This window comes from Urocampus carinirostris, chromosome 5 (assembly GCF_059441175.1).
Source record: "Urocampus carinirostris isolate Australia breed hairy pipefish chromosome 5, RoL_Ucar_1.0, whole genome shotgun sequence".
Lineage (NCBI taxonomy): Eukaryota > Metazoa > Chordata > Actinopteri > Syngnathiformes > Syngnathidae > Urocampus > Urocampus carinirostris.
This window is the reverse complement of record NC_142353.1, coordinates 19,615,098-19,638,722: the sequence shown is the minus strand read 5'-3', so window position 1 is coordinate 19,638,722 and position 23,625 is coordinate 19,615,098. Positions and strand designations below refer to the sequence as shown.

The 23,625-nt window shown below is 38.8% G+C and overlaps 1 protein-coding gene across 3 annotated transcripts in view; it reads right to left on the bottom strand.

Annotated features, from left to right (window-relative positions):
* The window catches only part of grid2 (glutamate receptor, ionotropic, delta 2), a 669,082-nt gene that overhangs the window by 107,877 nt on the left and 537,580 nt on the right, over window positions 1–23,625 (bottom strand). For all 3 annotated transcript variants that reach the window (XM_088336089.1, XM_088336090.1, XM_088336092.1), the window contains exons 12-13: window positions 12,927–13,065; window positions 4,964–5,159 (exon numbers count right to left, since the gene is read on the bottom strand). In XM_088336089.1, the coding sequence (XP_088192215.1) occupies window positions 4,964–5,159; window positions 12,927–13,065 (335 nt within the window). The remainder of the gene's footprint in view (window positions 1–4,963; window positions 5,160–12,926; window positions 13,066–23,625) is intronic.

The window sequence follows — 23,625 nt, the reverse complement described above, 5'->3', positions numbered from 1 at the left end:
TATATGTCAAAGTGTTCTTGGGAAAGACACTGAATCCCTGTTCCCCCGATAAGCAGGTAGTTGCCTTGCATGGCTGGCACTGCAATCGGTGTGAGTGTGTGTGAATGGGTAAGTGTGGAGCACATTGTGAAGCACATTGTAAATTGCTTTGGGAGGTCTTCATTGACTTGAAAAGCGCTATATAAAAGCAGACCATTTGGTAAAAAAAATGTAGAAGCGGTACTTAGTTTGAATTCATGTATAGGTAATGATAGAAAGCAAATTTTTTTAGTCTTGGAAAAATAGTCGAAAAATCTCTGAAATGTACTTGTCCTTCAAAATTAAGTGGCAGTGACGGAATTATAGCATGTTACAAAAAAAAAAAACATTTTCTGTATTTTACACGTAGTTTTTGGTAATTTCAGACAGCAGTCACCAACATCACCTATGTCCACTAAAAAAGTAAGAGTTTTGATTAGGATAATCCACCTGACAATTTCCTCTTTAAATAAACTGGGATGAAAAAAAAGCAGAAGAAAACAATTAACTGAATACGCAAATCTAAATTCATGCATCACAGTTTTACAAACCGGCAACTTAATTGAAGCTCTCTCGTTGCTGTAGTTGACTGCATGTAAATTGCAATAAAAAAAAACGAAATCCTCCATTCTCTCAAATCTCTGCTCAATCTAGCAAAACAGCCGCCGTCAGCCCATTTCTCGAAATGATACTAGGTGGACACAAAAATATACACCAAGGTAAGCGACAGATTCACCCCTTGCAGAGCTTAAGGTCACACTGACAGGAAATCACTCGGTCTGAAAACTCCCAAAAATCCCTTTGCAGTCGCCAGATACTTTCTGAGTACCTGTCAGATCTCCCCACTTGCGTCAAATAAGCCAATGGGCTTGTGCTATTGTATCCTCCGGTACAAAGCTAGTTAGAAATAAAAAAATAAAAGGAGGCTTCGACATTTGAATCATAAGTTTGATAGAAAACAAACACTGTTGAAAATATTTGATTATGAGACTACTTGTGATTAATGGCTATACGAATAAACATGACTTGATTTGACTCGACAATTACAGAAACATGATTAGTTTTTCCCTGTTTCAATAAAGTTTTGTTAAAAAAAATACAAAGATATCATAGACATCCCAACAAGAACGGATATCACGTCTTTTGTCAGTGCTCGCTGTGGGCAGAACACGCACGTCAGCGTAGACGACTGACACAACCTGACATTATCAATTGCAATTGTAAACAAGGAATTGCTTGCAAAAACAAATCTCTCCTTTTCGTCCCTTCGACTATACCACGTGACGGTGGAGTCGGAAGATAATAAAAGCACAATGATAAAAAAAACCAATTAGACGAATTTCGGCCAGGTTTTACCCAACCTGGGAGCATTTGACAATTCCTAGGAAATCTTGGTTAGCCGAGCTGCGAGCAACTCCTAACCCCAAATCTAACAAGGATCTGATTCATCATAGAGCTTCACATCAAGGTCATGGTAGGATTTGGATTACTCTTTTAAACCTGACTTTAGACTTATGAACTGAGATACCCATGGATTTCCTAAATTGGAAAACATCATAATTGTGTTTTCTTTGCCTATTTAATTAATCTCTTTGTCATTTGTTTGAATTTTCATTAAAATATAAAATGAACTATTGTGTGACTTTAAATTATGACACAAGAACAGATTTAGATTGATTCTAAAATCCTACCAGTTACCCATAAAAATACATTTTTTGATTAATAATACATTAACCAACCAAAATTAGAGTTGATGGCCGGCCATTTAACTGCAACAGAAATAAAACAGTGTAGGTATATCGAGATTAGTAGTCTCGGTGCCCAAAATAAAACCCTTGACTGGCCTGATCCAGCCTGCAAATTTAACACTCCTGCCTTAAACCAAGAGTGTTTTTTTAATGTAATTTATGTTAAACGTTGTCCACGGTCTTGTCCATTGTTCATTAAATTGATGACCATTGTTTACATTTAGTTTGACTCTGTTTTTTCCTCTATTTGTTTTACTTCCCATAAAACCTAGAACTAGTCCTGGAGCTTTTCTTCCCTATGTCTTACAGCATAGATGCTGCAAGATCAATACCATAAATGTGTGAGCACTCTCTCAAGAGTGCAAGTGCTCCTGCAGAATATGTACCTACCTCTGACGTGCCTAAATCCAGACGGTTAATGTTCAGTAAAACGAGTGAGGCCAAAACCTTCACATAGGTTAATGGATGTAACGTATCACTTTTATATTTACTGTGTCCTCATGTCAAGTACGTTCTTTCATATAAAGTCACCTTGCGGAGGAGGTGTAAAGTCACAGGTTAAACGTGAATCACTTTATTGAACTTACTGATGACACGCATCGTGATACTACCATGGAGCAACCTTCATACATTACTATTATACAGTGCTCTCCTTCTTTGTGGGCCCATTTTATTTTTTGATTTTTCTATCTAAGATAATTTCACACGAAATTCAGATTATTTTTAAGCAGATTTGGTTTTACTCCATTGGGCACACCCCAGTGGAATACTTTTTCAATTTCTTCGATTCGAATAGCTATGACATATGGGGTCCCTCCATAGCCATTGGCAACATTTCGTCTGGATTTTGAGTAGAAACATTCAAGTTAAGTTTGCCTCGCAACATGATTGGAAGTGCCGTGCGGTGCGATAAGGTGTCTGGTAAAGCGCAGTCAGATTTACAAACAAATTAACCTCCATCTTTTTTATCATTTGATTGGCAGAGCAAGAAAGCAATATGTAAACCATAGCATAGAAAAAAAAGTTTTATTGAAGGGAGGGTTACAAACGTTTAATCGAAAGCTCATGTTTGGTTGGATTAACCTTCAGGCCAGTCAAACGCGGGCACTGTTAGATTAGGCCCCTCAGATAAGAGTTGAGCCGATCTGCTAGGTTGTTGCGACTTGTCCTTGCTGGGCGATATCCTATCTATAACCAACGTCACGCACATTATCCTGTCGGAACCAGTGAAGACTCTTTGGTCGCACATTGCCACATTGGTGAGACTGATGCGGCCAATAAAGTATACGCGATTAGGGACTGTTTTGGATAAGACAACTCATGATGCCGTAGCTGTGTATTCAATTTTATTGGTATCCAGTACTGTTTATAATACTGCAGTTGATTTATTTCTTAGTTTCTGTTAAACCAAAAGGGGGGAATTATAAGTTTATTTTGCCAGTTTTTGTTTTTAATATTTGACACTTGCAAAGGAAACTGTATAGGATGCCAGTTTGTCAATGGTAATCCTTAGTATTTTTTGTTATTTTGACTAATATGTTTCGGGTGCATCTTTGCTCATTCAAATTTCGAGGGGACTTTGGTTATTGGACCACTTTTGTTTGCCATCCAGATGTTATTTTGGAGGCGAATGGAGAAACACACAAGCGCATATCTATCCATTTTCCGAGAACATTATTGTAATTTCTAGTTGTCCTACTTTTTTAACAATCTGGTTCTCATTTTTTCCCTTTCAAGTCAAATTATGTGCTTTGCGTTATATTATATAACTGTCGCAAAAAGTCGGAATTACCTTGTTTTAACATTTTTGGATCTAGTTAAGTAAAAATAACAATGTATAGATTTTCTGTAATATTCAAAATTAAATGAGTATTTTTTTGTTTCATTTAAAAAAATGTAGCATATAAAGAAAATATATTTAGAATGCCAACAACAGTAATGCTTGTTCACTATTTCCCATTCAGCTGAAAATGAGACCTTGCTGCTGCTCAGTAATGAGCTAAATTGCAAACGTGACTCAAAGAAGTTTTACACAATCTCCATTTGTACAATGTTCAGTATAACAATTTGAACTGATTGATTCATGCAGCTACCTTAGTCATAGTCTATCAGGGCAATGGGAATTTTGTCGTCCAAAGTGAAAAAGGACAAATACATAAATATGTATCGCCATTCTTAAGGAGAAAATGCTGGTCAATGATACAAAAAAACAGGATTTATGGTAGCGTCTGCAGGAGATGAATTCAGCTAAACCCATCAGGGCTCCACCAAATAGATGATTGCCGATTTCAAAACTAAAAAGGTGAAGCCTCATTTTTCAGTCATGCCGCACGCAGTGAAATTACCTCCAACGAGTATTGTGCTAACACGTGGTTACATAATACACCGAAATAATCCTCACAAATGTTTTATACACACAGGCTTACTATGTTGCCTTTCTGTGAGATATACTATTGACAGGCTTAGCTTTGAACGAATACCATTGAAAGCCTAAAGATGTCTGCTTGCGCATTCAATTATGTTTGAGTACGCTTGTGTGCGTCTCTGTGTGTGTTTGTTTCCGTGTCTGTATGAGACACCTAGAGACAGCTGAGACGCTGACCCGTCCTGACATTTAATAATATTTTGCTGCGGGGGACGGAAAGTGAAAGGGGAGAAAATCCATCGAGCTCGGGAGACAACTGTGATGGAGAGAGGTTTATTGTGGAAAAGAGTGGAGAATAAAAAGCCTGAAAGGAAAAAGTGAGGGAAGGAAATGAAGGTCTCAAAGGACTTGGCTATAACAAACAGGGGTGGACTCACCACACGTCTAAATATATCTCACGGATAGATGTCCATGAGGAAGTGTTAATGACATCACCGCCAAAAAGCCTCAAGCTAGTAATATACTATCCAAGGTAACGGTCAGCGACATAAAAAAAAAAGGTTTCCCATTTCCGCGTTTGAAACGAGATGTTTTAATTGGCTTACATAATGCTTCTGGGGACATCTTGAAAGCCGCTCGAATTAAGACCTTTGCTCACGGCTGATGAACTCAAAAAATGTTGGGACATTTTAAAAGTGTGTTTGATTTGAGTGCATTTTGTATGGACAAAACAAATAATTGTAAGTTGATAATAATCAGTCCATAAATAATGAAAATAATAATAAATAACAACTATTTGTGACAAGCGTATGTTTGAGGACTCGGAGTTTACCTTTCGGATGCCTTCCTTGGACTCCTCAACATTGTTATCAGCTCCTCCTGTGCGGTTTATCATCCGCCACATTTGCGAGTACATAGGGTCTCTTTCGAAGGGGTTCATAGCCTTGGAGCGCACCTGGTCATAGACCGCCGAGTCCAGCACCGTACCGTAGGGCAGTTCCGTCTGCTTGGACAAGTCCTGGAGAGACCTGAGGGACAAGAAGTCGCACTTCAATTGATGACTCAAGACTCCTGAAACGTTTTATTTTCTTGCAGTGGAGATGAGAAGGGATTTTGTGCATCTTTTTTTGCGATAATATGTTTCGTTACAGATAGAGCTGTGTGTAATTGGTGATGCAACAGTATGATGCAACACTATGCCTTTGCATGCAGGAATGGAGAGTTGCAGTCACAAAATGACTTTCAAAATGGATTTTGAACGTTCAAAGAACAGTCATATGCAATAAGCCGACTAAAACAGAAGATTCTGTCAACCACAGCTTATAGCCGAAGACTTGCTCCCCTGAATGATTCACATACTTTACCTAAAACCCAGGTTTATTTTCCTCTTTTAAGGCTTTATTACATGTGTATCCTGGAGTGCCGCACCTAATCTTGTTGTAAACAATGTTCACCCAATCTTTATCAATGACAATATCTTCATATAAACTCTCTTCGCAATCTACATTGAAGATGAGTAGAGTTGGCACATGCTTGTCCTCCTGTAGTTGAGTACGACTTCCTTGGAGAGCATGGGTTTCAGTGTGACTTTATTCCTCAAAAGACCAAGTTGTCAGTTTCTCCACCTCCTACCAGCACAACACTTCATTCCCATCAGAGACGAGGCCTACCAGGGTAGTGGGGTCAGCAAACAGTCCAAGGTGTAAAAGGTGACTATCAGAAGGCTCAGTATAGATCCTTGAGGGGTACAGGTGTTCGTTCAATGTTAAAATGGAATAGACCTGATGGCTGACTTTCAAAGAACATGGGCGGTTAAAAGTCCATAATCCTGCAGCAGATGGAGGAAGAGAACCCCAGGTGGTGGAGTTTACCACCAGGATCCCTGGGATGATGGTTTTGAACACCAATCTCAACTCCAAAAAGAACATTCTGACATAGCTCTGGCGTTTCTCCAGGCTTCTCAGCTCAGTATACAGTGTGGTGTTTATGGCATCGCCGGTGGAGTAGTGCTCCCTGTTGGCAAACCGATGATGGTCCGGTGTAGGGGTTAGGGAATATTTGATGTGCTGGAAAATCTACCCTTAAAAGAACTTTGTGACCACAAGTGTAAGTGTAACAGGGCTGCAGTCATTGAGGCTGACCACTGATAAATTCTTTAAGATCCAGAAGATGAAGGTTTGGAGGCAGAATGGAACGAAAATATAAACTAAATTGTGAATTTATAGTTTTAAAGAGCACATATGTAGTATTTTGTCCACAATAAAATGGCAGCAAACTTGTTTACATGGCGCCTTCAATAATTATTACAGTGTACCGCTCTGAACAGCATTAGCTAGGCTCAACTACATTTTTTTTATGGTGGGGGTGATTGTTTCAACTTAAAAGTAAAAATGAATAATATAACAATAATCTTGTTTTGTTTTTAATTCATTTTGCGACCCTGTTGAATGAAACATCATAATAAATACATATTCAATTTATTTGACATGAGGTTTTATCCACCCATCCATCCATTATCTGCACCGCTTAGCCTCAGTAGGGTCGCGGGGGTGCTGGAGCCCATCCCAGCTATCTTCAGGCAATGGGCAGGGGACACCCTGAACTGGTTGCCAGCCAGTTGCAGGGCACACAGAGCCAGACAACCACTCGCTCATTCACACCTAGGGACAATTTGGACCCGCCAATTCACCTGACATGCATGTTTTTGGAATGCTGGAGGAAACCGGAGTGCCCGGAGGAAATTCACGCGAGCATGGGGAGAACATGCAAACTCCACAGAGGAAGGTTCGATCTCATGACTTAAGAACTGTGCCGCACACGCACTACTGCGCCGCCATGCTGCCATCGTGACGTTTTATTTTATATTTAAAAGGCTTTGATGGGATCATAATGCTTTAGAATACGGACCGGAAGTTAGCATCCTCACTTGTCATGAATGTGGACGTGTTGCATTTAAATAGTCCATCATGCTGTTAAGTCAATTTTTTTTTGGGGGGTCCAAATGTTTAACTTGAAAATGGGATAAATTTTTTTACACATCTATCAACAGAAACTGTAGAAAATTTGCCCCATTTTTTTGCCATACAAAATTAACAAAGTGATGGCTTGGAACTACAAAGTTCCACTTTGGATGTCATGAAATAAATTACAGCAAGGAATACAAACTGCCGTGTTTTTTTCTTTCTTCTTTTATTTTAGTGGGGATTATACAACCATTTTTTTCATTGCAAATTGAATTGATTTTTACCTCACGAAGCAGGGATACTTAGCAGAGGACAAGACTGATGGTTGCAGTATCCATGTAATTACAAGGATGCTCGTTTACCAAGACGCTGCTGTGTTTACGGCAGGTCCTGACTTAGGTGGTTTCTTCCGTGAACCTTTTAAAGCGTCTCCTTGACCTCCTTTATACAATTTAATGTGCGTTTCTGTTAACATGGCTCTTTTATCACGAGGGGTTAATCGCTGGCCTTAATAGTTAGCCCTCATGGGTCTTTTGGGGATCCACGTTGCACGCAACATTCTCATCTCTGCTAGTTCCTTGTGTTTGCTCGCTGTATGTCTGTATGCTGAGTAATAAAAACTTTATTACATATTATAAACTCAGAAGAGAAAAAACATAATACCTCTATTTCAAACACCCAGTTAGTTAGAAATAATTGTGCAGTTATAGGTGTGTTTCCGAAGCGATAATTAGTAAAACCACCCTATGTCTGCTCTGATAAATGCTGCAGCTACTGTGGATTGGAACGAACCACTTGCTGCTTCACCAAGTTTAAAGGGAAACACATTATTGGAGTCCGACTCAAGTAGATCTATGCACTTTGTGACCTTCTTCCTCAATTACAAGTCCTTCAATTTCTTTCCTGTTGCTCTCTCTTTGGCTCAACGTTGGGCTTCATGTCTCTTTCTCATTCTCACTCCTCACTTTCAGCCGCCTCCCCTCGCTGTTTTCCTAAAGGATCTGCAGTCGAATTGAGGGAAAACATCCAAGCGTGAAATTGACCAGAGAGGTTCCTGAATGTGCACTTCTTATTTCATTTCCACAAAGAAACAAAAGGCATTCATACTTAAGAGACATGCTCTTGGTCCTGCTAACTTCTCCTTTAGACATAAAGAGGAACACAACCTAGTCTTCCTGGGCTCTCATCCTCCTCACATCATCATTTACGAAGTCTGACAGGTGGCAATTTGAGTCACATTATATATATATATATATATATATATATATATATATATATATATATATATATATATATATATATATATATATATATATATCTATCCACCTGCGATCGGCTGGCAACCAGTTCAGGGTGTCCCCTGCCCACTGCCCAAAGATAGCTGGGATGGTCTCCAGCACCCCCGTGACCCTACTAAGGATAAGCAGTGCAGATAATGGATGGATGGATGGATGGATATATCCATCCATCCATTATTCCTCAGTAGGGTCACGGGAGTACTGTTTTCGGGCAGTGGGCAGGGGACACCCTAAACTGGTTGCTAGCCAGTCGCAGGGCACACTGAGACAGACAACTCACTCGCTCATTCACACCTAGGGACAATTCGAACCGACCAATTAACCTGACATGCATGTTTGAGGACCGGAGTGCCTGGGGAAACCATACCCATACAAGTAAGGGGAGAACATGCAAACTCCACACAGGATGGTTTGATCACCTCAGAACTGTGCCGCAAACGCGCTAACCACTGTCGTCTCATACATTTATATATATATTATATATATATATATATATATATATATATATATATATATATATATATATATATATATATATATATATATATATATATATATATATATATATATATATATATATATATATATATATATATTGGCTGGCAACCATGTGAGGGTTTGGCACGGTTCCGTCGACCAGAGGATGCCTACTTGGTTCGTATCTGCGACAGGTGTGCCGAATCCCCCCACACCTGTCCCTAATTACGTCGCCCATTCAAAAAATTACATGTTCGAATCATCGGTCCGCAGAAGGATGATCTAGGTGTTTTTATTTCCAAATATGAGACTCTTTGTGTTCTTTTGTGACAGCAGTTTTTACCTGGGAACTCTCCCATGGATGCCATTTTTGGCTAGTGTCTTTTTTGGAGTGTAGTCATGAACACTGACCTTAACTGAGGCCAGCGAAGCCTGCAGTTCCCAGGATATTTTTCAATGTTCTTTTGTAACTTCCTGGAAGAGCCATCGTCACACTCTTGGAAGGTTTGCCATTTGTGGCTAATGGCTCTGACAGTGGTTCACTGGAGCTTTGCAACTTTTTTCGGACTGATATATTTAAATTATATTTTTTTCATATTTCTTCTGGATTTTCTTTAGATCACAGCAGGTCAATTGTGTTTTTAAGATGTTGTAATCTACTACACTTCGTGTAAAAATTAAGTCATTACTAGATTCAACACAGGTGGTGGCAATTAATATTTAGTGTGGCCTGTGAAATGAAACTCTACTTTCCCAAAACTGTGGTTAGTCACAGTTACTTTTTGATTTCGAGAGTAATCACTTTTTTCCACAGGACTGGATGGACCAAGATATTTTTTGTGCCTTGATGAATGGAATTAAGTTTCAAAAATGCATTTTGCATTTTCTTGAGTTGTCTTTGTGTGATAAATAAATTGTGTTTAATGATCTTAAACCTTTGTGAGTGATAAATATGCAAAAGACACCTAATTCGGGAAGGGGACAACTACTTGTTTAAGGCACAGTATGTATTTATATGTACTGTATATACAACTCCAGCTTTTTTCATTGAATGTTGATGCATTGAGACTCTTTTATCAAGGAAATCCAGGAACGATTATTGATAGAGCCATAGGAACATTTTTTTAATCTGATCATATTGGAATATATTTCTTAAAATAAAAGTCACATTCTATCAGTCTGGTCCGTGGCTTTTAGAATAATGTTTGCCATCATCCCATTCATCCTTTTGACTTTGACACCCCTATCCTAGACCAACATGATTTGACGTATGTAGACGCGATGTGGATTTTGTCATATGTCTTTGTGACATCATGACTTGGCGAGGGAGCAAGTGGTTTAGCACCCCGAGTCGTTTTTGAAATCAAGTTTTCTTCTTTGGACCACTTTAATGCTTGACTTGTGGGAGTCCCGGCAGCAACGGCCTGGGTTGTGGAACCCAGAAGGGAGAGGACCCACGCAGAAGGGAGAGGACCCACACAGAGGACTGGAAGAATGCTGCTTAGAGCTATGCCCTTGCACAATAGTATTGCCTTTTACACGCTGGTTAACTACTGTTAAAAGAAAATAACTCTGAAATTGTTTAATTGATGTTGAAAATGTCAGGAAAAAATGTTAAAATGTCATATCGTCACGTCATATTGTCAGATATAAAAAATTGTGAATATGCTTGATGACTGTGTTTTGCTGCTGTTGGTGTCGGTGGATTTGTTCAGACCGAGGATAATCGACTTTGGCCTGGACGGATCTATTGACACTAACAAAGATGTTATATAATGAAATTGTGAATATGTTTGATTGCTAATAAGAGTTTCGAGAAGGTTTGTTCAAACCTCACTTTGTGTTTGCTGTTAAAAACGTAATATTGGAATATAATATTGTGAATGTGCTTAATTGCTGTTGAGATTGTCATGATTGTTTTCTGTTTTTAGTGTCAATAAATTTGTTCAAACCAAAAAAAAAAGACTTAGTTCGGCTTGATCTGGACACCCATCTTTGCAGGTGACAGGGCGGTACAAGATACTAATTATGACTCTTATGACCCTGGAGGAGTAATCCATCGTGTGTAAACACATTGATAATGCATGAAGATTTATGGAAATCCTGAACTCGCTCGGTGGAAGCTAGCACAGAGGCACTTATTAATGAAAGTACACTTTCAGGCTTTCAAGAAAAGTACTGTATAAAAGTGAATTTAGGGAAAATTAAATGAAAACATATACAAACTGAGCCCAGACAGATTGACACCATTCAAAAGCAAAATAATGAATGTTTATTCCAACGACGTGCCAAGGTAGAGCGGCACCGGCAGGCAGAGCGGATGTCCTGGAATGCTGATTAGTCCAATGAGAGATAAATGCTTCCGAGATCCACCAGGAAACAAAAGTGCATCATCGGGATAAACACTCGGCACAGATAGCGAAAGAGGCAGAAAGGGTGCGTGTACATGTCTTTCTATTGTTGTGTGCCACAAGCCTTTAAATAACATATGTCTACTCTGCTGTCTCTCAAGACAAAACCTTTGTCATGTCACTTATACAATAAAATGTCAGGTTGTGCTTCCTGTATGCAAGTACATTAGACTCTAAAAGGACAGCAAGCGGTAATCGTTTTTTTAATTCCCTTCGTTGGGCTGATGGGATCTCCTTGATTGTTTTTCTCACTCATTTATCAACCTTTGAACATAGAAATAACACACTCATACACGGACATATGTAAACTGGAGATTACCAGGTAATTAGCTATAGATGTGATGGAGAGGGTGTGATTCAGAGGAGCAAAGGGATTGTGGAATAGGTATCAAAATTTCAGTCCAGGGGCTACTTGCGGCCTGCGTGACGGTGGTTTGAGGGTCCCATCTTTATATATAAGTGCGCCCTCTGCAATTTTCATATGGATGCTGTGAAAAGTGAACAGAGTCCTCTTTAAACTCAATATGAACGTTGTATATTTACAGAACACGATAAAGCTTCTTTCACTTAGTTACAAACATCTCCCAGATTCCCCTTGGCTTGTGTACCGTAATAATTCCTCTGCTGCGCAGGCACAATCAATTACCGTTTATGACAGATTCTATCAATCTACCCATCCATTTTCTTCCGCCTATCTGGGGTCAGGTCACGGAGGCAGCAGCCTCAGAAGGGAAGCTCCGACCTCCCTATCCCCATCCACTTCATCCAGCTCTTCAGATGGGGTCCTGAGGCATTCCCAAACCAGCCTTGTGGATGCTAGCGCTGAGCTAATCAGTTAGGCAGGGTTTGAAATTGGGAGCAATTCACTTGCAAATGCAGCCACAATAGCAGTGTGTGCAGAATAAAAACAAAAAACTGAAGCTTGCCAAAACCCAGTTCCATTTTAAGTGTGTTTCAAATACAGTAGTTGAAAGTCCACATACTTGGCTAGCCACTCCAGTTGAATGCATGAGACGAAGCAAAAAATGACAGAGGTGCACTGACAAAGAAAAACAAAGACAAATAACAGAGCGAGAGATTGAGAGACGGAAACACAGACAGAGAGCGAAAAAGAGATACAGAGAGACAGAGAAAGAGACAGCGAGAGGAAGAGACCTCAGACTATTTGGATTATTTACTTATTACAGGTATATTTGTTTTTTTTTTATCAATTTTTAAACCACTTAATTTTTATATATAGGTCTTATTTTGTGCAGAAAAAATGATAATAATGGAATGTTTGTTCCCCTACATTTTTGCTGGAACCAGCAGCCCCCCAAATAAATTGAGTTGGATACCCCTCGATTATGGGAAATATACCAAAAATACACATTCATTTAAAATGGGATAACCCGTCATAATACTTAACCGTGAAAATGAATGTTGTGTAATCAATTTGCAATGATTACAACTACTGTACTTCCAAACATCCTTATGAACACACTGACATTAAACAGTCAAAAACTATGTGAAAGGGCATGGCAAGGCATGGATAAACCATTTAAGCAAAATAAACCAAATATTTTTATCGACAATGAGTAACAACCCACGGACAGACGGATTGGTGTTAATGAAATGACACACGTGCGAGCTTGTCAAAGACTCACTGTATGGAGTTCTCGATGCGCGCGATGGTGAGGAACGCCGCCAAATTGGCCGTGTAAGAGGAGATGACGATGAGAGCAAACATCCACCAGACGCCCATCATCATCCTAGTGGCCAGGGTGCTGTAGGGAACTTCTCCACCTGGAAAAAAAATGACAATATTAACAATTAGATACTTAGCCAAAATAAGCACACTACATTTGGTTCGAGTGAATGCAGATGTTGTATTGAAATACAACAGACCCGTTTGATGTTTTCTTCTTATTTTCTTTTATTTTTGTGATTTTTTTTTTCCACCTAGGCCACTCAGCAAAAACATATTCATCAAACTCAGGTATATACGTCAAAGTTTATTTAAATTGTATTGGGCTGGTTGTGAATGACTAATTTCCTGAATTATTTGAGGATTCAAGCTCATACATGAATACTGCTTGCTCACGATAATGTACTTCTGCTTTTAGTATTAAACATTTGCAACAGAGATTGCATTGGATGTGAGGGTTGTTTTCTAATATGACAGTTCTGGATCACTATTGCCTGTTATTATGACGACTGTGCACTGATTGCATCATTGTCATAATCGGCCATAAATCTTGCTATCCTTTGAAACCCCAAATTGTTAATTTGTAATCAAATTATAAATGATTTGCTTATGTGTCATATTTGATGATAGAGGAAATAGTGCATTGTGTGCCTACATGAAATCTTGCCTATTATCAACAATTGTAATTATTATGATAATTATAATCAGCCAATTGGAAAACTTTATTTTGAGAAGGATCAACAGGAACACACCGGTCACACGCCTCCAGTGACCGTGACGCATCCAGCATTTCCTTTGCTCTCTCATCATTGACGTGTCTTTTTAGAAGCTACATCGGATTTAAATCGGCAGGCTTAAACAGCCATAAAAATGAAGTAATTCACATGAATTTTATTTCATGTTTTTACTGATTATCAATGCTTTCATTATTGCTCCTGAATTTCTTCCTCCTTCTTCCTCTGCTAACACCGCATATGCTTGCATCAATATTGTGCTTCATCTATTTTTTGATTCAGTTTTCCCAGTCATGTAAATGAAACATAGTTTGTTAGAATTAAAACCACATGTGTTATTTATTCTTGTGTCAGTGTTATTATGTCAGTGTTATTATCCTTCTGGACTAATAAACCATTATGCATAGCAATGAACTGCAAAATTGATAATTTAAAGCTAAAGTTAAACTATGCTTAGAGCATTGCTTCCTTCATGATGAATGCTAGACACGATACAAGGCTATTTCGAATTAAATTGGGAGGAAAACCGTGGGCGCTACTTGCTGGCCGAATCTGTAACAACTGAATTAGATTCTAAGCCCTCTCTTTGTGTTCTTCTCAATTATCAGTGATGTCTTCCTTCCTTATTTTCATTGTCGACCAAACTACAAATATATAACCATAACTAATAATATATGCATTGCTCCTATTGAATAATAGCAAATAGGTTATCTGCCATTACAGAAATAAGTCCATGAAACGAGAAAAAAAACTACTAGCTTGACCTGCAGTTAGCTTGGTAATACTATCATTAATTTTATTTAAGGCTGATATGTGCACTAAATCGGAATCTTTGGTCTCACTATTGCCATTTGCCTGCATCAATTTAGTAATACTTAACATACTAATCATATCAATAATATCCATAATAGTGGAGAACCTTTAGAACATATTTGGATAGTTTCCATTTTGAAAGTTGCACAGTCTTCTCTTCTCCTTGCAAGTTCAAAACTCATTGATGTCTTTTCTCCTTATTTTGAGTGTCCACTAAACTATAAACTCAATGTAAGGGGCCGGTCACACAGACATTTGCGGCTGAATCACGGCCAGAAATTTCTGCCTTTGAGGCGGAAGCTATTGGACGCATTGAGATCGCCATTCAGACGAGATACAGCGGTGCTTAGCACGAGGTCGGAAATTCGCGCGCGGGTGGCAGCGCGAAAAAGTTTTGCGCAGCTCAATTCTTCAGAGCGCGGGTACACAGCCTTTCACGAGCGTATTGAGGCTGAACCACGGCCAGAAATTTCTGGCCGTGAAGCAGATGCTGTTGGGCGCTGTTGGACGTTTTGAGACCGCCATATAGACGAGATAGAGCAGTGCTTTACTCGCGGTCGGAAATTTTCACGTGGTTGGCCGCGCTCAAAACTTTTGAGCTGCTCAAAAGTTTGAGCATGTGTTAAACCGCGTGCCGCACACGTGGTCAACACGAGGTAATGACGCGGAAATGACGCGGAACGACGTGCTCTGGCCGCGGGTGGGCGTGGTTACACATGGGTAGGACGGGAAATTTCAGCGGGTAATCGTGGGTGGAGCATGGTAATAGCATGTTCTGCGCCTGTATCGCGGTGTTATTACGTGAAATTAGCGTGTTACGCGTGTGACGGTCAAACGCCTTTCTCCGCGTATAAACAGCGCGAATGCCGAGCACACGTCAGTTGTGCTCGAGACGTCAAGGGGGTGAACATGGATCCCCGTCAGCGTAGTGACCTCGTCTTAATCCATTTTTATTTCTTGACATTTCTTTTCAAGATAATAAAATAAAAATGATGCCAAAGCTTGAAATCTTGATCTTCACGGGACTGTGTCTTGTGCGGTTATGATTTCTACAGCCCGGTGCCGAGATTTGCATCCCCTCGCTACTACAACCACTTTTACCTCGTTTTATCTCACTTTTAGGGAATGTAATGGCGAACATATAACCAAAACCACTTCGTCTTGCATTTGTTGGAAATGTAATACAACTTAAACCATTCCGTCTTTGTTTTTGTTGTGAACGTAATCGAACGGTAAATCCTCCCCCCCTCGCGTGAACGCGCATTCTGCTGCGCTTCCAACGAAAGCGATGCTATTCTATATAAAACGCTTATTAAAACTATAAAGCGAGCTAATTATAACAATTGGGAGATCCTAGTCTATATAACGCGTTTATTTAAACAATAAAGTGCGATCGTATTCTACAAAATGCGTTTGTTAACGCGGATGAAAAAGTCACCAACGTCAATGCACGCTTACAACAAAAGCGAACGCAGCAGAATGCGCGTTCACGCGAGGGGGTGGGGTGGTGGGGGTTTTGCGTAGGAGTCGGATTTGGGCACAACACCGGCTCGGTAGCTTTTATACCCGTGGTCCACACGAGAAAATGACGCAGAAATGACGCGATGAGGAAGCGGAACAGTCGCCGGCGTCTGTTTTGCGGACATACCACCGATGAACAGCGGGTTGGCCAATTTTGCGTATTTTCCATCCCGGGCAACCACGGGCAAAAAAAAAAACGCAAAATTTTAGCCGTGATTCAGCCGCAAACGGCTGTGTGACCGGCCCCTAATGGCAATATTGGACTCATTAAATAGGTTCTGACCAATTACCATTAAAGTGACTCTGAGGAGCACCTCATTATAGGCTGCACCCATTATTTAGAAAAAAAAAATCATACTTGGTTACATTTTGTTTCTACAGTACACCGTTACTCCCAAAAAGGAGATTCTCAATAGTCTGTGAGAAACCCACCCACATAGTCCCACGTTCCCTTTATCTCTCCCCCCCTTCTGCTGCTTTGTTCCTTGATTCGTCTTCATGGCGTCCTCCTTCTCAAGCCTGAACGTGATTGCCTCCGTTACACTGATTCAATTCAAATTTGTTATCATCCCTCTTCACGGTATCTCCCTTGCGTAGATGCTGACATTACACTTTTTGAGTAAGAGCTTGCATGCGCCTGAGATATGCTCTGCTTTACAACCTCTTCACACATTCCATCTGCATGCATTGATGTTCCCACTGCATGACATCGGATATGACAAACACCGTATGTATCGAAAGATGCATCTTGCCCACTTTCCAGGTGGATAATTTAAGTATATTGGTACCAAATGAATGAAGAACAATGGTTGCTGTTCGCTCATAGCTATTATGTATCTGATGACAGGACAATGGGAAGCCAGGCATTTATTAATTTCCTGTTTAGAAACATACATTTTCAGTGAAGCAAAACTAATGATTTGAGCACGCAGTAAATAAATTCATGTCTTCTATGATTCAAACCTGTGGTTTTAGAGATTCAAATGAAATAAGCAAATTATGTTTTTTGATTAAGCTCCTACATGTAGTATTCATGAAAAATGATTATATGAAAGACCAGTGGGAATAGGAATATATATTTAATAGAGGCAAGCAGCACCAAGAGATGTGATTTTTTTCTTCTTTTTTCTCATTTACATTGAAATGTATGCAAAGCCGTGACTGCTGCTTCTGAGACTTGAATAACGTCAGTAAAATGACCTTTGTGACTTGTAGCTGCAGAGAGTACTTTGGCATTATGATATTTCATACTTGGGAATACTAACACAGGATGCATGAAATTCAAGCAAAGATGAACCTTTGTGTTCAGTTTCATGTTAATGTTCAGGCACCACAAGAAAATTTAATAACATTGTAATACATCCGGGAATTTTCTTATCTGAATGTTTAACATTTTTATAAAGGGTGCTAAGCTACTCTTAGATGCACCATGCAATATTAGAAGGAACAGGCTTGCTGCAATGAACACAGTATGTAGTTCAAATTATTTTTCATTGTGCATATGCTCCGTGGGTATAGGGTAGGACAATTTAAAACTCAGTTAAATACAACATCCCAGTGCAAAGTGTATTTGTTCAATAGACCACTTTAAGCTGGAAATGTTGTAATAACAGCTTGGTGAACTTGTTACAACATGCTTGATGTGGATCGCCTAACTGGGCCTCACCATCTCACAGATAGATGTGTTTCTGTTTAAACTATGCTAACAATTTAAATACAAATGTTTTAAATAATGTCCTGTGAGCAAGTGTATCACCAAAATAGTAGTTGTAATGGCTGTAAAAAATTAACTTGACCTTAAATTATATAAAGAGCTGCAGAATATACATTGTCTACATGGCGGGGCATAAATAAATCACTATGAGGAAAAAAAAATGTATTCTGTCAAATAAGACATTAAGGTAAAAAGACAAATACAATATTCTGAATCGTTTGTGATGATAAGGAGTTCAACGTGATGCATTAGAAAATGATAGGATGCATTTCATTTCATTTCATTTGTGGGTATGATACATGATTCTGTTGCATTTGTGTCTAACATGCTATGTCAGTATTAATCAAAAGAGCCAGCAGCTTTTACATAAAACGTATTAGTTGTATTATTCCTCTCTCTTTTGCTGATTCGGTGAAGGTTGCCAACATTATTCATATAATACATAACAGGAGCAAAGTTGGAAGTTGTACAATACTTTTTACAATAATTACAACATACGTATGGTATTACTTTGTTTTCACTCACAAATTTTATTTCTAAAATATTTCAGATCCTGAAAAAGGCCTTGGCTGGTTAAAAAAAATGGGGATAGAATACTGAAATATCCTTCAACTTAGTTTATAAACAAAATAGCAGCACCTTTTGGTCAGTGAAGTAAGCAAGGACAAGATCCAATGAAGGTGACATTCGTATCTCTCTGTGGGAGGCTTTAATGTCCCCCTCAAGTGTCAACTCCCGACTGTGCTAATCATCCTGTGCCTGTGCTCCGATTCCATATTGCGTATGTTTATAAATTCCAAAAGAAGCATAGTTTGGATTGAGAAGATTATTTTCCCTTATTTTGTGAATGCTGGTCCAATGGCTTCAAAGTGCCCCCCGGTGTGTCCATAACTAAGGCCCTCCATTCTACCGCCAGGGGTCTTTTGCTTGAGGCATCCCAACGCAGCATGTCTCCATTCTACTGACTGCACTTTTGAAAGAGAAAGAAAAGAAAAACCTTTGCCACTCACAATGATAACGAACCGACTGGGAATTTATTAACTTCGAGTTCATCTGAAAGACTCAGGACACATTTGGACATGAATCAGTGATCTGAATGATTGAGATATCAATGGGAAAAGAATAAATATTCATCTATCTACCGAAGAGTCACGGGCTGGAGCTCGACCATCCAACTAAAAAAACCTCTCCTGCATGTATTCTGTTTATTGTCGATTTGAAGAACTTTTTTAGTGTGCATTAAGCGCTCTCAGTAGCCGGGTCTACTTTTTGCGCTTCACTTTGCGGATTTTAAGCGTGCATTGTGTTCTACAGCAGACAAAACACAGCAAATGCCGTCACGAGGCAGGTCGCGGACGGCTTTGTGTGTTTGTGTGTGTGTGTGTGTGTTGGGTGGGCGTAACTGTGCTTTGCTGTGATAGACTGGAATATTTTGTCATTCAAACATCCTGACGGGCACATAAGTCAATGTGTCCAGCTAATATTTTAGCACCTTGTTGCACTGAAATTAAATTCCTCAATTAAATCTGAAACTGAGGAAAGTCAGAAGAGCACAAAGAAATGCTAATTGCCACCAGGGGATCCGTGGATTCCTATCGGGTCCAGGAAGGGACTGAGGCGGCTCGGGTGATGAAGCAAAAGAAAGCAGGTACAGCCTAATGCTGCAGCTACGTAACAATGCTCTTAAGCCATCCGTGCCGAGCCTGTATCTCACTGATGCCGGATACATTAACCATGAAACGAAAGACCTGGAGCTACAGATCTTCAAAAACATCCACATTCGACACATTTGTAATATAAATGGCTCAACCCAAGTATCCCCGATGCTAGCATGCAGCTAGCTGGCCGCCCTCTACATCGCTTTCTTGCACTGAAAGGAGAAGCCTTCCAATTTGTTGTACTATTTTGTAATCACAATAAAGACCATTCATCCGTTCATCTGTCCATTCAACTGCACTTCTGTGTTTTTTGTAGATCTACAATCTGTATTTTTTGGGATTGCAAAACCCATGAAAGTTGAGGGATCACTGAAGCAGCATTAGTGACTCAGAAAAAAACTGCATGAAAAAAACGCAGATAAATAAAAGAGTGGTTTATTTATCCTTTGTTTATTCTTTAAGAGTAGTCTGGGAGAGGTAAATGCAGGAGTTACCCAGATTTGAAGATTACTCATAGAATGCGTAGCCTCCCCCAATCGTTTCCCACACTAGTGCGCACGCCGATATGTAATTTTGAAATTAAAACACTTGACTCATCTTTAGAGGCCTCTTTAAAAACAAACAAGCAGCACCGGTAAACACAAATTAACCCAAAATATTCTTTCCCCAAAAATATTGCATTTTGCACTCCATTTCAGGATGTCTCAAGCATATTTTCGACTTAATTTTCAAGTATGTCAAACAACACAAACATTTTTTAGTTCTGTATACTAAAATAATAATAACACAAATAAATCAAAATACACCATTTTGAAATATAAATATAACCATTCCAAGTCCACTTTAAACTAAGCTAAACCTAAATACATACATACTGTGCATACGTACTTATGGTACGTACATACAGTGCATACTGAACATACGGTACATGCATACATACATACATACATACATACATACATACATACATACATACATACATACATACATACATACATACATACATACATTTGCACCTAAAATAATATCTTGTATAATCGAACGTAATTTAGTAGGTATTATTTTTATTATTATTATTTCTTGCTCTACTATATTTTTTTTCTAGGAAAATGTGAACTTGAATGTTTTGAAAAGATATAAGTAAAAGAATATTCTTTCAATCTGAAGATTTATCATCTGCCATATTATTATTTTTTTCCTCATTTAAATGATTGTTTTTCTCATTTATGCAGAAAAATATGTAAACTATTTTTGAGAGTGGTGTCATTTCAAAGGATTGTTATAAAGAAACTGTTAAAATATACATAAATATTTGGATAGCCTTCTGAATATCACATTTACTAAGTACAATAAGTATATAGTCCCAAAAATATTTACATATTCTTATTTTAAAGTGACAGTTTGTAATATTTGACCACTAGATATCACTGCATGGTGTTATGCAACCGAAAATGAGTGTGACAAAGCACAAGGACATTTCAAACTAGAGACTAAAAAGTGACCAAAACGCACCATTACATACTTATTTTTGGCCCAGCTTTTTAAGGTGTTTGGATACCCATAGCAGCAATTATGTCAGCTCCCTCTTAGTGAGTCGCGTTTTACGTCAAATAAATACACATTTTTCAACTGACAAGTAGTTAGAAAAAATAATGTTTGTATAATAGGTCTTGTATTTTCTATTCAAATCAATCATTATATAATTAATAAATGAAGCTTATTTTTACCACAAATAAACACAAAATACAATTTCCTTTTGAATTTATACGTCATGGAATCTTCTTTTTAAATTTTTTGGGCGGCACTCCTGATCGAATGGTTCGGAGTGCATTCCAGTTTTTCTTTTGTTTTACTTTATTTTTCTTTTGAAATAAATGTCCTCAACTGAACTGCTTCTCTCCAGCACTATTTTTCTTTTGTCCAAATACTCTGTCCCAGAAAATGATCACGCGGCGAGACACTGAATGTCTGACACCTTACAGTTTCCTCATTTGAGAATCACTTACTTAGTTCAAACTAACCATTCAATATCAATTCTGCAGAAACATGTTGACTGAAAATGACAACAGACTCGTTTACGACACAGACACAAACACACGTAAATGTAGTTACGCATAAATCGGACACCGCCCTACTATTGTGGAGTACTTTTTCTTAGAATGCTAATACAAAAATAGGCACGGGAAACTTTGGTCTTTTAGAATCTGGTCTGGAAAAAACAGTGTTTACTGAGAGAAGGCGTAGATATAGACAATAATTGGTTACATAACAGGAAAATAACAGGCAATACCGATTACTGCGCAGCACTTTGTATGGACAATTGGTCGCCTTGACAGCTATGAGTTACACAATCAGTTCCAGAGCAGATGTTTTCCACAAAAGTTCCTTTAGAGTTGGCGGACTCAACAATACTACCTGCTATACTTTCTACACCTCCTTACATTACCCCACTTTATCATTGCTCTGACCTGTTGACCCATGCTTTGAAAGTCTGTTCTCCCATTTCCTACACTTCTGTGTCTCCAAAATCTCCAGCGAATGACTTGTCCTTAATTTGTTTTTTTTCCGGCACAAGTTCCTACTTGTTCTTGTACATTTCTCGTGTGAACAATTCTTGTTTATCCATTTCCAGATCAAAATGAGATAAGAGACCTAGACCTCGTACTGGATGTAGTTCCACTTCCACCTTTAAACTCATGTGTCACGCTTTCATTACTCTTCTGTCAAAAAAGACCCTTTCTAAAATGCTGTCTGCCACTCGGGGCTTCCTCAAGAAATACCATATTTCCTGTGGACCTCCTCTGTATTTGTCCACCAACTAGTAACAGGCAAGAAAGGTTTTGTCATATAAATTCAGCCAAAGTTAATCTTCCTAAATGATAAAAAGCATTCTGCTCTATTTTCCTGCATTCCTCCATTTTTTACACTCAAAGTGCGAGTGTGTATTATACATTGCCTTCTAGTAGTGATATTTTTCATAGTAATTTAAATTGATTTAAATAATGAACAATAACTAAATTAAATGATAAAACATGTATTTTTCAAAATACTCATTTCTGGTAGCACAACACAAGTGGTCAAATCATAAAACTGTCTCCTTTAAATTCGTTCAGATTACCACTAATATGTCATCAGGAGGAACATCCTTTGTGTCATGTATCCCCTTTTATAATTTTTGAAACACTTCTAAATAATCTCTAATACCTCCAGATTCATCAAAGTCGCCCCTTCAAGCATCCTTTCTTTATTTTCCATAAATAAAGAAACAATGTGAATTATTTATTAGTTCCTAGAAATAAAAGAAAAAAAAAAGATTTAAATAATGAGTGAAAACACATTATCTACCGTGATAAACGTGGGATGATATCTGATTGACAAAATTGAACAGGGGGGTTATCTGCATTTGCGCACCAAAGGTTGCTGTAACAATTACACCACAGGGGGTCTACCCCTTCCCAGGAGACCGGAACCCAGAGCTGGTACACGTCTCACCTTGCAAGGCCAGTTTGAATTTGACCAGCCACAGGGCAAGAGGGCATGTCCTGAAAGGAGGAGCTGTACCAAGGCCCTTGCCAGTCCTGGCCAGGTCTCAGCTCAACCAGTAGCTGGAGAGGCTTGCCATGTCGTCATCCAAGTTTGATCAAGCTAGCTGCCAAACCAGTGGGACAAAGCCAGCAACCTCAGAGAGGCCTCAAGTCACCAGCAGTCAAGCTCTTCCTCAACACCCTGCGATCCTTTTTCCCAACTGGGTTTCAAGCCTACTGGGATTCCTCATCGCTCTACAGCAGAGAACCTAAAGACTGGGACATTATCTTCATCGACGCAAAACTTAGCAGAACATCTCGTTGCTAAATATTGGCATTGGTGGGACGTACTAAGGGGTATTCTATTAATTTACAATAACGTAATAAACACGTCAATGTTGTTGTCCATCCAAGTGGTTGCAGTTTAAGTTCTCAACTTCTAGTTGTCTTTATTTTATTTCTATTCTTTTGTGTTCTATTCAAGCTTCGTCAATGGATGATTGGTAAAAGAAAAGTCCATAAATCCAAGAGTTTGTGTGTTTTCATTAAAGTGTATTGGTAAACAGAATGTACCTAAAGTGTGTAGCCACCCTACAGAATAACTAAACAAGGTTTTTCACCCATTTCCTGACATAATGATCTAAAACATATGTGGTGCTCCAAAAAGGTGAGACTCATTTTGAAAAGAATAAAT